Source organism: Lichenostomus cassidix, chromosome W, assembly GCF_008360975.1.
Source record: "Lichenostomus cassidix isolate B80296 chromosome W, HeHo_3.0, whole genome shotgun sequence".
NCBI classification, from domain to species: Eukaryota; Metazoa; Chordata; class Aves; order Passeriformes; family Meliphagidae; genus Lichenostomus; species Lichenostomus cassidix.
In genome coordinates this window covers 21,558,545-21,574,124 of record NC_139510.1, presented here as the reverse complement: position 1 = coordinate 21,574,124, position 15,580 = coordinate 21,558,545, and the positions used below count along the sequence as shown (strand labels likewise).

Genomic DNA, 15,580 nt, shown 5'->3' with positions numbered 1-15,580 from the left:
TGTTGACTACATTGTAGCTTTTCTGCTGCATAATGGCCTCCAGCTTCTCCTGTTTGTTACCCATACTGTGTGCATTGGTGTAGTTGCACTTCAGCTGGGCTACTGATTTCACCCCTGTCGTGGTTTGACCCTGGCCAAATGCCAGGCTCCTACGACATCTGCTCTCTCTGCTCTCCCCTGCCAAAGCTGTGCAGAAGAGAGGAAAAATCTAACACACAAACACTGGACTCATGAGTTGAGATAAGGCACTGGTGGAGGGACACACTGAGAGAAACAGCAAAACAGGATAAAAACTTAAAGTTGCAAAGTGATTTATTAACCTAACGGAGTTGGAGGAAAATGAGAAGTAAAAATAAGCTCTTAAGACTCCATTTCTTCACTCACCCCCCTCCTTCTTAAGATACCGTTTCTCCGCTCACCCCCCTCCCTCCTTCCAACCAACAGCTTGGGGGGGGGCAGGGTATGGGGGTTTTTTCTTTGGTCAGTCCATCAGGGAGAGGGGTCCTCTACTTAGCCATGGGGTCCCTTCCACGAGAGACAGTCCTCTGTGAACTTCTTTGGCATGGGTCCAATCTCACAAGCAGCAGCCCGCCCGAATCTGCTGCAATGCTGAGTTTTTTGTCCATAGAGTGCAGACTTCCGAGCTGAGGCCAGGCTGTTTCAATCTCAGGAGCCAGGCCTTTCTCTCTCTTGCAAGGCCTTTGCAACTTAAACTCTTTTAATGGGACTCCCAATGGATCACAGCTCCTTCCAGGCATCCACCTGCTCCTCTGGCGTGGGCACCTGCCCACAGGCTTTGGGTGGATCTCTGCACCCCCTGTGGACTCCATGGGCCACAGGGGGACCACCTGCTCCCTCCATGGTCTTCACCACAGCTGGCAGAGGGTTTTCAGCTCTGGCGCCTGGAGCCGGATATTGATCACATATTGATCACATGGATTTTCCTCTTTCTTTTCGCATTCATCCCTGCTACGAAAGGAATCAAGGAGAACACCACCTGTGCCTGTCCCTTCAACCAAGTGACCTAGTGCCTTGAAGTCCTTTTTGATTACCTTGGTTCTTCTCTCATTAACCTCAGCATTGCTGACCAGGACAACCAGCAGTGGGGTGTAATCAGTGGGCCAAATTAGTCCAGGGAGTCTCCTGGCAATAACCCGTAACCCAGGCCCTAGAGAGGCAGAAGAATTCTGTGTGGGATGGGTACAGTCAGCATACAGGGCCCTCCATTCCCCTCAGAAGGGAGTCACCCACTACAACTAGTCTTTTTTTCTTAATACCTGTAGTTGTGATCTGTCTGATTGACTGCGCCGATCTAGGAGACTCCCTAGATGGACCTTCATCTCCACTCTCATCTGCCTGACCCTCGAGTTCCAGATCCTCAAACCTATTCCATAAGGGCACATGGGAAGACGAGGGAGGCCAGGAGGGGATTTTTTTTACCTCCCCAAGCAGGGGTCAGTTTCTATTCCCCCCGTCCTTCAGGTCCCCTTCTTCTGCGTGATGGCAAGAAGGTCAGGGTTCCTCCAGCTCTTGCCAAGCTTTAATCTGCTGCATTTCTCTCAGGGATGGAAGAGTGTGATTCCACCAATATATTTCTATCTCACACTCCCTGATACTCCTCAGCCTCTCCACCTCCTCTAAGCTCTGCCACCAGGCAGAGCAAATCATCCACCTGTTCACACTGCACACAGGTGTCTTTTCTTCTGTCCTCCTATACTAACACCATATCTTAGTTAAGACAATTCACCAGTTGGAGCCTGGGAAACAAGCTACCTCCCTTTTAGTTTTAACCACTCCCCTTTCACCAATAAGTAGAGATGAATGCGAGAAGGTATAAGTGAAAGAATAACAGTTTACTAAAAAACAAACCGGCAGCAACCAGGATAACAGTAATAAGCACTAGATACAAAGGTGCTGAATCCCATGGAGTCCCCAGGAACAAAGAAAACAAGATGGCAGAGAAGCCCCTCCTCCAATATGAAGGCTTCCATAGCTGACTGCATGGACCAGTAGAAAAAGACTATATGGTAGAGAAACCCCTCCCCCAAAATGGCAGCCTCCATAGCCAACCTTGTGGACCAGAAGACAAAGACAATATGGTGGAGAAGCCCCCTTCTCCTGACCATGTGATGGAGAGAGAGACCAAAGAAAAAACAACACAGCAACTGAACCTCCACAATTTCAAGTCCCTCTTCCCCCAACCAACCACCAACGGGGAACAAGGACAAAACAAAAGAAACCTGGAGAACTATTCTTGTCCAAAAACAGTCAAATGCTGCCGAGCCATTTGCTCCATGCCACCTGACCACAGGTCTCCCTGTGGCGGCAGCTCCATTGACAGTGGTGGCTGGAATTGGGTAGCTGATGGAACTCGTGGAGAGACAAGGGTCCCACTTTTCCTGGCGTAGCTGTCTTCAGCAGCAGCAGCAAAAAAAAGGTCAGAAGAAAACTGCCTCGACTCAGAGAACCTGCCCCAGGCAACTCTTGGTAGCCTGTCAAGAAACAAAAAACTCCACTTTTGCCTCCACTCCAAAGCCCCGGGGAGAAAAGAGAGCTTCTGCCTTGCACTGCCTCAGCTTCTCAGTAGCATCACAAGAACAAAAGAGAAAGAGGGCTCTGTGTATTATCTGTCTCTTAAAGGTACCCTGGGACCCCCTCCTCCCTGCATCTGAGAACCCAGGGTAACACTCCCATTCAATTTCCAGCCCCTGGGTCTTAAAGGGACAGTAACAATCGGGCGGATTGGTGTAGGAAAGTTATGGAATACAGTGGGCTACCTAGGACATGCAAGGCTAAAACGTGCCCTGCAGCTGGAGACCTGGGCAGCTGTGTGCTTCTGGGGGAGCTCTGTCTGGGTCACCATGCTCCTGCTAGTAACTGCTTTTGACCATGTGTAAACCATTTCTGGGTCTATTCAAATTGGACAGGTGAAAAACCATGAGGTGAGCTCACCTCAGGAGCCAGGAGAGTGGCTGCACCCTCCTACATGCTCTGCTGCTCAAACTGCCATGCCACATACTGTTCACCTGTTCACCGCACTCCAGGTTGCTTGCACTCCCTAGAACCATTTAAATCTCCCACGCTGCTCCTAGCAATGATCCCTCCTTGCCTGATTGGCTCATGAGAGCTTTCAGGTCCTTCCAGGACTCAAGCTGTGCCAGGGAAGGTTCAGATTGGATATTAGGAAAAATTTCTTCACTGAAAGTATTTAAGCATTGGAATGGGCTGTCCAAGGATATGGTGGAACCACCATCCCTGAAAGTGTTCAAAAAACAAGTAAGCATGACACTTCACCATATGGTTTAGTGGGCATGGTAGTATTCGGTCAAAGTTTGAACTTGATCTTGGAGGTCTTTTCCAACATTAATGATTCTATGATTCTATGAATTTTAGTTGTCTCCCCTGTGGTCATCCAGAGAGGAACTGGAAGACAGGGTTCATGCTTTCTCTCCTCTTCTGACTTTCTGATTGAGAAAAAGATTGTCACTTCCTTGGACTTTAGAAGAAAAGGTTAATGCCCTTGACTCCCAGGGAAGTTTTAGGGCTGAAAATCCTGGATGGGACTAATCACTCCATGCAAGGCAGAGAAAATGACAGTCCTATTGGGGGTTGATAAATTCTTTAGATAATATCTTGACCCCTTTCTGTAGCTGTAAAGGTGGTGTTGGAAACAAGACTGTATTCTTACCTTACACTCATCTAGATTTGTTACTACCTGTTTTGTGCCAAAGGGGACCATGCAATTTCTAAATCTTCCATCTATGTTGGTGTAAAATGGGATGCTAATGAAATACAAAAGTATATCTTAATATAATATTATATATAATATATTTGAAATATATATAATACATTTGAAAAATTAATAGATAGTTTATATTATATAATGCAATGTTCTGTATGATCTCCTCTGTTACTAATAGTTTAAGTATTATAGTTAAAAGTTGTCAGATGTGTAAAATATAATTTATATATAGAAATACAAAATCATGCTGCTTAATTCAATGTCATTCAATACTATATTTCATACCAAAGCATCACAATCTATGAAATAATTTACTGGGAATTGGCTTTAATCATTAAGAGGTTGAAAGTAACTTTAGTGAATTTAAAGTTAATTGTTTCTGATAATGTTTTATTTGAAATGTCCTGCTCAGCAAAGATAAGGTGACATTTTGCTCACTAGGGATGTTGAGACAAATTCACTGTTAACATAGGCAGGTGTAATGTGGCAGGATTAAGAAAAACATTAGAAATCATAGGATGACAGCTGGTAAAGGCGGTGAAGAAAGAGACCAAGCAACAGATTAATTGGTTGGCATGTAAGGTGGGAAAAACTGGTTTGGGGCATTGTCTGGGGCACTGCCATCTGCTCATGCAAGCATGACCTTTGGAAGTGTCCCACTCCTGCCATGTCATTGGGCTGGATGTTTCCACTCCCAAGTGAAATTATTCCACACATACCAATAATCCATTTGTGCTGGAAACCCACCCTTGAGGTCGCCACCATTCTGCTGGACTGCCATATTTTTTTGCTAATGGCCAATCTTCCTGACATAATGTAACTACATATTTTTTTGACAAGCCAACTGTACCATCAATTTTTTTTCCAATTTTCCAATACCTCGGCTAAGGGTGTCCCCTTCTCTATGCCAGGTGTGTTCCCCACTGTTTTCAGGTAATAAGGGGGATTCAAACCCCCTTCTATAGTTTTCAGTTACTAAGAGGGACTTAAAGCCCCTTCTACTTGCACTGTATGCTGATCAGACTTTGCACCCATAAGCAAGCTGAAGCATGGGAGGGACTCAAATCCACCCAAATACTGAGAGGGACTAGAATCCACTACAGTATTTTCACCAAATCTGCTCAGGAAATTTTAACACTTAGCCTTCAATGCTTCCCATTCTAGAGATCCCAGATGAACTCGCCCGCTGCTTGCAGTTGGATGTTTGGAGACAAGTGGATGTGATGGTGGTGGTCTAGGGTCTCAACTGGTGTGCCAAACTGTTAGGGAAAATGAACTCATCACACACACAATCAAGGGGTCATCCATATCACCCAAGACTTTAAACACTAGAACTCCATAGTCCCTTTGTGGTGGGTGGCTCCACTAAATTGATGGGTGCCCCATGTTGACTCCAGACACACACACTCATGCAGACATTTTCCCTTCTGGCTCAACCCTAGGATTCCCTGAGCAGAGTCTCAGAATCTAATGAATTAATTTATTCAGTACAGCAGTGTGATACAGCTCGAGCTGGTTGCCTTTGGGGAGGGACCCTGAGCTAAGGAATTCCTGGGTGTGCTGGTTTCGGCCAGGACAGAGTTAATTTTTTCCAGTAGCTGTGAGCTATGCAGAGCCTGGAGCCATATAGGCATGGCTAGTATGTTATTCTATACCACCTCACATCATTGCTGGGGGTGGGGGGAAGGGACTCTCTCTCTTGCCAGAAGGGCTTTTTTTTTTCCTATGGAGCAAGCATGGTGGATGGAGCAGTGGGGTAACACTGGTCCTGACCAGAGAGAGTGTTTTGGGTGGCGTGACTAGTTGGGTCAAACTCCACACTGTCTCTTTTGTACACTTTTTGTTATTAATATTGTTGCTGTTACTGTTTGTTTTCTTATTGATGTTTCCGGTAAATTGTTCTGATCTCAACCTTGATCTTTGCCTTTTGTGCCTCCAATTCTCCTCTCTGGTCACCCACAGGGGAGGGGGGGGTTTAAAGTAGAAGGGGGGGGAGGGGAAGCAAGTGAGCGGCATGGGGGTTTGGAGTCTGGGGTGGAGGAACTAAATTGGGGAGTACCATTCCTAAACCATGATAACTTGGAATCCAGCAACTCTAATAATTTTGCCAGGTGATAGAGAAGAACATCACCAATGGGAACAAGTGATACATGCTTTGAGTAAACTGCAAACTGATATAAGTGATGTTCCTTTGCAAAACCCAGATCTAGTCCTATTTGTAAATGGCTCATCCTACTACGTACGCAGACAACACTGAACTGGGTATTCTGTAGTCATCCAGGAACAAGTGATAGAAGCTGAACCACTTTCCACATGTATGAGTGTACAAGGAACAGAGCTGGTAGCCTTGACTCGAGCAGCACGCTTGGGAAAAGGAAAGCGATTTAACATCTATGCTGGCTCTTCATATGCCTTTGGAGTAAGTCATGCAACTGGGATGTTATGGAAAGAACGAGGATGCTGAGGAATATATTTAGTGCAGGTAGCTTAGTTTGCAGCTGCAGTGCAAGCTGCATGTTGAGCTCTGAGGGGCAGAAGCCTGAGCCTGATCCCGAGGCAAGAAGCTGTGAACTGCTGATCCTTTGCATAACAAAGGACTTGGGGACCTGTGGCACAGCCAGAGGACTGGACACTGAGACACTCTGAAGAAACTGAGGACCCCCAGACTTCCCTGCACTTAGACCGCTTAGACCGTGAGGGTATAAAAGCCCAGGGGTTCCTTTGTTCGGGGTCTCTCCTTGGACTCACCCAGCTCAAGCTGTTATTTTTTTATTTAATTATTTCACCAAGATTAAGCTATTTGAAGGATCTGGATGTCTGAGACTCTGCTATGGAAAACCTGGGGTCGAGCCGGTAAGGAAACCTGGTGTGTGTGAGTGTGGGAGATGTAGCTGTGAAGGGGCTTCGGTCCCAGCTCAGGTGGTGTGAGACTGACTGCCAGAGTGGCTCCTGGATGGTCAGACACGGAAGTTTCTTTAACAGTTTGACGTCCCAGATGGGACCCCAGGTTACCATATTTGGAGCCACTCTTCTCCAAATATCCAACAGCCGGCATCAGGTGTATTTGTTACCACATGATAAATTGTCTACATCTGATGAGCCAACACAATGCTTCTTTTCCAAAAATCACTGGCCTATGAAACTGCACAATGCCCATTGCATAAGAAGAACTGGAAGGCAACCAGACCCAGTGTCCTGCCAGCTTCACTAGGTCACAGTCTGTCAGCTATAACTTTGGGGTTCACAACCACTATGGACCACCAAAGAGACTCCCAGGACAGAAAAACACATGCATAAAGGGGAGGGAAAATATGTCAATGATTTCAAAGAATTGATTATCATATGTATGTTTATTCTGGGACAATCAATGAATATGAATGTAAAATACGGTATATAAACAGAAACTTTCCTGTACTCAGCATGCACGACTGTAGGAGGAGCTATCCCCTCGTGCATCAGGCTGAATTAAGAATGCTTGCTTCTTAATTCTACATTGGTGTTAAGGAGTTTTTATTTTACCGAATTTTTGGTAACAAGTTCACCTGGGATCTTTGGAGAAGGAGGACCCAAAAGATGCTTTCAAAATTCCCTGAGTAAATTCAATATAAATCATAAGGGTCTGTTATTAAATTTCCCAAATTATTTCAGTCTGTTGGTGAAGCATTTTATGCATAGTTGGTGAAAATGCAATAGTGAGTGGAGATTGTATTGGGTCTGACTGAGGTAGAGTTCACATCCCTCCCAGTGCTGTTCTTTGCATTAGTAGCTGGGAAGGTGCTGATAAAAGACCAGTGTTTTGGCTACTGCTGAGCAGCGCTGCCCCTCTGACATTCCTTGCCCCATCAAAGAAATGGGAGTGGGCAAGATCCTGGGAGGGATCCAAAGGGATATTCCATACCATATGATGTCAGCTCAGATATATTAAGCTGAGGGAGAGAGGAGGAAGGGGGGGGCATTCGTGACTCTTCAATGTTTGCCTCCCAGAGGAACCAATATGTGTGCTGGAGCCCTGCTTTCCAGGAGGTGTCCGACTGTGACTGCACAGATTCTCTCCCATGGGAAACTTTCCCTTCTCTCACTAAGTTATGAGAAAACATAAATAAAACTCTATGGGAACCGAGAATGTTTTTGGAATGGGTGCTGAGGCACCTCGGCCAATCGCCCCAGGGGGGTGGGTGATCACTGGCCAATCCGAATGTACTTCTCATCTGTATATATAAGGCATTTATTATTAAACTTCCTTCTTTTCCGCTTGAAGTTCATGCCTTCTTTGTGCTGAGTTTCGCTCCGTTACCGGTTCAACAGCAACATCTGGTGACCACCAACATGTAACTACGCGCGCTGCTGTGAGGTATGCCCGCACCTCCTCCATCCCTCCCCAGCCGCCCGCACGGCTCGGCTCGGGGGTCGGAAGGAAAATGGACCCTCCGCTGCCAAAAGACAGCTTTTTGCGGTCCCTCCTGGAGGACCCCTTGGGTGGCCCGACGGTCAAGTGGAAACAGCGCCTGATCAAAGCCCTGCTAAACTGGGCTGGGGGTCATGGCTTTCCGGAAGTGTTACAGGTGGAAATTGACTCCTGAGAGAATTGGTGTTTGGGAATACAAAAACTGTTCATTTATAGCGAACATGGAGGAGGACGTGGGATTCCTTAACGGAGCAGGAACCTTGGCTGGGGCAAAATGATCGCTGTCTCTGTCTAAATTCCTTGCTCTCGGCTACCGAGAGCCGGTCTGAGGAATCCCCGCCCCGGGTCGACCCCACCATGGCGGATGCGTCCTCCCAGCACAAATATACCTTGCAACGAGACTACATCCCCCTTAAGTATCCACATCCCATGGACCAGCTGGCGGAGATGTTGAAACAGGAGAAAAACCGGCAGAGTTCCGTGGTAACCGCCTGCGCACCACCGCCGGTTCCCCCGCGGAAAGCCACGGCCCTTCCCCCCGCGTCAGAGCCGCCGGCACCATCTCAGGCCGTGCCGGCGCACACAGCTATGGCGCAGCCACTCCCGGTTGCGGCAACTGAGAGTGCAGGAGTGGCGCGCTCCGCAGCGGCGCGGCCCAAACGAGGATGGACCCTGTTGTATCCGTTCAAACCGCAGGCTTGGGGATGCCGGCGCCAGCACAAGCCGCAACCCCTCCGCCGGCCCTCCCCCAAGGGCCAGTGGCGACTGGCCCGGCGTGGGCCAAACCACAGGCACAAGCCGCGCCTGGGCCAGAAGGAAATACCCTCCCATCGGCTGTCTACGCGCTGATTGGTTCCTTCCAGACGGCGGCCGCGGTGCTTCCGGGACAAAACTCCCAAATGCCGGCCAAGCAAAAACCTGGGTTTCTGCAGGAGTCATCCCTCCTCTCTCAGCTTTTAATGGATATCCTGACCGAGATCGCCGGGTTCTGCCGGGACTTGACGGAGGCCCGCTTGCGAGAGGCCCCCCGCCCGGGGCGGGATGGCCCGGAAGTGCCTGCTCCGGCAACCCGGAAAGCGGCTGGGATTCATCCCGCGGCGACAGCGGAAGTGCCCGCAGGGGCGCATAGGTTCCGGGCAGGACACGCCTGTCCCAGCGACAGTTCCGGTGGCAGAGGCAACCCCAGCGCGGCATGCTGATCTAGCTGCTTCTGTGCCGGCGCAGCAATTTTAACTGATGCTGTGCCAGTGCAACCAGCGGGGCCCCCCAATGTTCTACCTGTGTCACTGCCTTCTCCGCACGCCACTCCGAGCTCTGCCACCGTGCCGTCTCTCGGCACAATGGCTGCATCCGGCCAGACTCCGTCGTTCGTGATAGGGCTTGCAGATAAGCCCCAGTCTGACGACTCAGACAGCGAATTAGACGAAGTGCCTGCTCCAGGGTGAAAAGCTGCGGTGGCAGAGCGGCGGAAGAAGCGCCTGCTTCAGAACCGCCCTTGAACATTCCCAGACTGTACGGTGACGGTGCGCCCAAGGAACCCCCAGCATTTCTAGTAATCGGTAAAGTTGGGCGTGCTGGAGGCGGGAAATTGGAAGCTTTTAGAGAAACTAGGGTTGCCAGACCAGACAGGAGGCCCTGAAGGGAATCTGGTGGCTGCTACAGCACCTCCAGGAGGTGTACCAGCAGATCAAGGTGATACTAGCACCCCACAAGGGGATGCCCAGGCCTTTCCTGTGTTCAAGGCTGACCTGAATTTGGGTCAGGCACACAGCCATGACGTCATTGCATGGAAGATAGTCCAGGACTTGCAAACGAAGGTAGCCCAATATGGGCTCTCCTCTCCGGGAGTTATGCAAATTATTAGAGTGATAAATACTGACCTGCCTGCTCCATTCGATATTAAGCATTTGGGTCAAGTTCTGTTTCAGCCTGTGCAATATGCAGTTTTTGAGAATAACTGGAGAAAAATGGCTGAAAAACAGGCAATGCAGAATATGCATTTGCCTCCTGAGGACCCTAGGTGCACAATTGGGGTGGATGTCCTTATGGGGACAAATCTCTTTTCTAACCCCAACGTCCAAGCTACTTGGGATCCTCGGATCCTGGAGCAGGCCCAAAAGATTGGTATGGGAGCCATCACGAAAACCATAGACATAGCCGCCCCACAAACACAGTATTCGAAAATATCTCAGGGGCAGTCTGAGCTTTTCCTGACTTTTGTAGAGAAGCTGGCGGCAGCCCTGGAAAAGCAGGTGGAAGATGATTCATTGAGACAGATATTGTGCAAACAGTTGGCAAGAGACAATGCCAACAATGAGTGTAGAAAGATCATAGATGCCCTACCAGGGGAACCTGCACTCACAGAAAAGGTAGAAGCTTGCACTAAGGTGGGATCAGGTAACCAAAAGAGGTCTGCCTTGGCTGCACTTCTACCGCCTGGTCAGGCACCCCCTGACCGTGGACAAAAGCAGCCCAAGGCTGGGAACAAACAGAAACGCGTTAAATCAAAGCAGAAGGAAAATTCAGGGACCAGGATTCCCCAGTGCAGGAGGTGTGGTAGGCCAGGTCACTGTCCAGAATACTGCAGGTCTAAGTACCATGTAGATGGTCGACCTCTGTCGGGAAATGTGAAGAGGAGTGCAAAAAGGGGGAGTTGCCTTCCGACATAACGTTCCTCCAGAACAGGGTGATGGCACAGGCCTATCCAGTCAATTTGGAGACAGCACCCAAGGACCAGCCCGGGTCGACGTCTAAACAGCAAGAACAGTTGTCCTAGAATCTGGTAGCATCCATAGGGTTCCCTTGGATGCACATGGACCCCTAGGTCAGGGATTCAGTGCGCTGCTTGTGGGGAGGCCTGATATCACCCAGCAAGGGATTTTTGTCCACCCAGAAGTTATAGATGCTGATTTTACAGGCCAGATTCATGCTATGATTTCCACATCAAGTCACCCTGCCACTATCCCTGAAAAGACTCACATTGCTCAATTACTGCCTTTTGAGTCTTGTGTCCCCAGGGCAGAACAACAAGCTTGCGGAGGTAACAGCACTGAATAGCCGGGACGTCTGCTAGGCTGCTGATATTTCTAATCAGAGACCACAGATGACATGTACCCTCATCATGCTAAAAGCTCGTCCGTACCAGATTCGGCTCCAAGGTTTGATTGATACGGGTGCTGATGCAACGATTCTCTCCTCCTCTTCATGGCCTTCTTCATGGCCTTTAGGCCCTGTGGGATCAGCCATTGCGGGGCTAGGAGGAACCACACAGAGCTGACTGAGCAAACGACCTGTGTTAGTGAAAGACTCGGAGGGACACAGGGCCACAATCCAGCCCTATGTTACTTCAGCTCCAGTTAACCTCTGGAGACGGGATGTGTTGGCAGCCTGGGGGGTGCAGATCAGGACAAATTTTTAATAGGGGTCACTGTGTGCAAGGGCGCACAGTATTCTACTCTAGCTCTGTGATGGCTGACCAAAACACCCATATGGGAACTACAGTGGCCCCTGCCAAAAGACAAATTAGTCACCCTTTGTCAGCTGGTTCAGGAGCAATTGCAACAGGGACACATTGAGCCTCCTACCAGTCCCTGGAATATCCCTGTTTTCATAATAAAGAAAAGTCGGGGAAATGGAGACTGTTGCAAGATCTCCAGAAAGTTAATGCAGTGATGGAAAGTATGGGGAGCTTGCAGCCTCATATTCCCTCACCCACAATGATTCCCGCAGGGTGGGAAATTGTGATCATTGATTTGAAAGATTGTTTTTTCACAATCCTTTTGCACCCCAATGACAGACCAAAATTTGCCTTTACTGTGCCTGCAATTAACAATGCTGAGCCTGTAAAGAGATTTCAATGGAAAGTGTTACCTCAGGGCATGAAAAATAGCCTGACTATCTGTCAATGGTATGTCACTCAGGCCTTGTCCGGAATCCGTGAGCAGTTTCCCGAGGCACTCTGCTACCATTATATGGATGATATCCTGGTGGCAGCATCCACCCAGGACGAAGTTGTAGAGGTTACAGCCTCGATTGCTCGCTGTCCTGCATTCCTATGTGTTGCAAGTGGCTCCGGAGAAAGTTCAACAGCAGCCTCCTTGGAAATATTTAGGAGTCAAAATCTTAGATCAAACCATTCAACACCAAGAGGTACAGTTCTTGGACTCTTAAGACCTTGAATGATGGCCAGAAATTGCTGGGTATCATCAATTGGTTACGTCCTTATTTTAGGGCTGACCCCCACACAACTTTCCCGGCTTTTTAATATTTTAAAGAGGGACTCTGATCTAAACTCACCTCGGAAATAGACTCCTGAGGCGCGACAAGTGCTGAATGAGGTGCAGCAGGCTGTTTCTGCTCGTCAGGTTTATCGAGTGGATCCTTCTATTGATATCACTGTTTTCATTACTGCTCCAGACCTCCATCCTACAGGTATCATTGGCCAGTGGAACAAACAATGGGATGACCCTTTGCATATCCTGGAATGTGTCTTTTTGCCCCATCAGCCAAAAAAGACAGCACCCACATTGTTCGAATTGATTGCTTGTCTCATAACTGAATGCCGTTATCGGTGTTTACAATTGATGGCAGCGGATCCTGCAACGATTGTTGTTCCGATATCGTGGGACAGCTTTAAATGGAGTCTTGCTAATAGCGATCCTTTGCAAAGTGCACTGCAAAACTTCTCGGGGCAGATTGCTTACCATCTGCCCAGCCACAAATTGCTGCAGCTGGCAAATTCAACCAGTTTCACTTTGCGACCAAAGAACAGTCGGGTGTCAGTTCACAGACTCACCATCTTCATGGATGGTTCTGGGAAAACAGGAAAGGCCATTGTTACCTGGAAGGAGGGATCTTAATGGCAGGTGCTGAAAGGCCATGAGTCAGGCTCTGCTCAGCTGGTCGAATTGAAGGCAGTTGCCATGGCTTTTCAGTGGTTCTCTCAGGTGCCTTTGAATTTGGTCACTGACTCTGCTTATGTAGTGGGCATAACCAAATGTTTAGATTGTTCACTTGTAAAAGAAGTCAATAATGTGGCTCTGTTTTTGCTATTGCTAACTTTGTGGAATGCAATTCCAGTTTGGGTCCACCCATATTACTTTTTGCACATTTGAAGCCACACCAAATTACCAGGTTTTATAACAGAAGGCAATGCCAGGGCTGACATGCTAGCCAACCCTGTGTGGGTGGCACCTTAGCCTGACAAAATTGCACAAGCCGAGGCATCGCACATTTTCTTTCATCAGAGTGCACATACCCTGCAGAAGCAGTTTCAATTGACACCTACTGAGGCTCGTGACATTGTCAGCGCTTGTGCTGATTGCCACAGACTCACTGCACCTCTGCCACCGGGGGTAAACCCCAGAGGCCTAAAGGCCTTACAGCTCTGGCAGACAGATGTTACGCACAACCCCGAATTTAGCCGATTCAAATATGTGCACGTGTCTATTGACACTTTCTCCTCAGCTATGTGGGCAACTGCTCATACTGGACAAAAGAGTCGTGATGTCATTGCCCATTGGAAATTGACTTTCTCGGTCCTGGGCGTGCCATCTACCGTGAAAACCGATAATGGTCCTGCCTACGCCTCGCAGAAGACATGGCAGTTTTTGCACCTATGGGGTGTAGACCATAAATTCGGTATTCCGCATTCTCCTACTGGCCAAGCCATTGTTGAACGCGCTCATGGTACTTTGAAGCGTGTTTTGGAAAAGCAAAAAGGGGGAATGCATGGGGAAACCCCACAGAGCCAACTGGAAAAAGCTTTGTATACAGTCAATCACCTCACAGTGCCACCGAATTTAAATAATCCTGTGATTTTGAACCATTTTGTCTCATTGCAGTTGTCAGGGGAGATGCACTTGCCCCGGGCGAAGGTCTGGGTATGGAACCTACTTACTAACACCTGGGAAGTCCCGCATGAGCTTATTGCTTGGCGTTGTGGGTATGCTTGTGTTTCCACAGATACTGGGGTACCATGGCTGCTTGCAAGATGCGTCCGCCCTGACCTGCAGGTCCAGAGACAGAACCGGCAACCTCAAAATGAAAACCAGAATGCAGAACATCAACTGAATGATCCTTCTGATGATGGCCAGGACATCGACCATCAGGCAGACGGTCCTTCCACAAGCAGAGACTGAACTTTTAAGTTTCTTTTATTATGGAGTCAGAAAGCAAGGACTTTGAAAGCCATGTTTAGAATTAATTTTGATAGAATTGTGATATAGAATTAAGTTTTGATAGATGCATCACCCATGGTATTGCTGGAGAGTCTCTTTGTCCACCTTAAATCAGCATCTGGTTTGGGCTCTGTTTGGTAACTGGCCACTACTGAGAAGAGCCCTTATTGGTATTCAATTTAGGCTCCGTTTGGTAACTGGCCACTACCAAGCAGATCCTTGATGCTGAGTTTGTTCTCCCTTCTTCAAGGGACCTACAGAGGATCACAAGCAATACCTTTCAGTTTTTAAACAAAAAGGGGGAGCTGTGACTGCACAGATTCTCTCCCATGGGAAACTTTCCCTTCTCTCACTAAGTTATGAGAAAACAAAAATAAAACTCTATGGGAACCGAGAATGTTTTTGGAATGGGTGCTGAGGCACCTCGGCCAATCGCCCCAGGGGGGTGGGTGATCACTGGCCAACCTGAATGTACTTCTCATCTGTATATATAAGGTATTTATTATTAAACTTCCTTCTTTCCCGCTTGAAGTTCATGCCTTCTTTGTGCTGAGTTTCGCTCCATTACCAGTTCAACAATGACATCCGACCATCACTTTCTGATGGGAAGTAGAGACTGACTTTTTTCTTAGCTTATGTTGCAGTTTAAAGGATGTTATAGCAGACCTTACCAGAGAGCTTCTCTGCCCAGCCCAGTTCAGTGCTTCAGTGCACAAAACTCTTCCTCTGAAGGCTGGTCACTGTGCTCTCACCAACCGGGGATTCATAAGGCTCGCTCTGGTTTCTCTGGTCTGCTTCCACAACCGGCAGTGATAAAGGAAGTGAGGAGGGTCTACACAGAGGTCCATGGAAGGTTTTATTCACATGGCTGCACCAGAGGCCAAAGACCTCCCCTGGTAGACAGCCACATGCATAGACCACATGTGCATAGATGACAAGATGGCGGAGGGTAAGGGGTTTTATAGGGAAACAGAGAGGGGTGGGGACAGCACATTGGCCCAGTGATCTCTGGGCACAGGGGCAGTTCATGGGCAGTTAGGGTACAGGAACCAATAGGGAAAACCGGAGGGCATGGCCAGGACCACGTGGGGTGGAGAAGGCAGGACAATAGGGGACAGGTACACTCATTAAGAAATGGGTGAGGGACCTGCAGCTATTATCACAAGCTTATACGTGCGCAGACTCTTGCTTATTTCTTTCTTTTCACTGCAATAAAACTGCCTTATCTCACCTGCCGGTTGTTTTCCATCTTAT

At 48.3% G+C, this 15,580-nt stretch overlaps 1 protein-coding gene across 1 annotated transcript; it reads left to right on the top strand.

Annotated features, from left to right (window-relative positions):
* Positions 1 to 9,707: 9,707 nt before the first annotated feature.
* Positions 9,708 to 14,857, top strand: LOC146425680 (endogenous retrovirus group K member 5 Gag polyprotein-like). Its single transcript, XM_085041542.1, has 2 exons — positions 9,708 to 12,296; positions 14,112 to 14,857. The coding sequence occupies exon 1, from the start codon at positions 9,998 to 10,000 to the stop codon at positions 10,814 to 10,816; it is 819 nt and encodes a 272-aa protein (XP_084897668.1). The 5' UTR covers positions 9,708 to 9,997; the 3' UTR covers positions 10,817 to 12,296; positions 14,112 to 14,857.
* Positions 14,858 to 15,580: the final 723 nt, after the last annotated feature.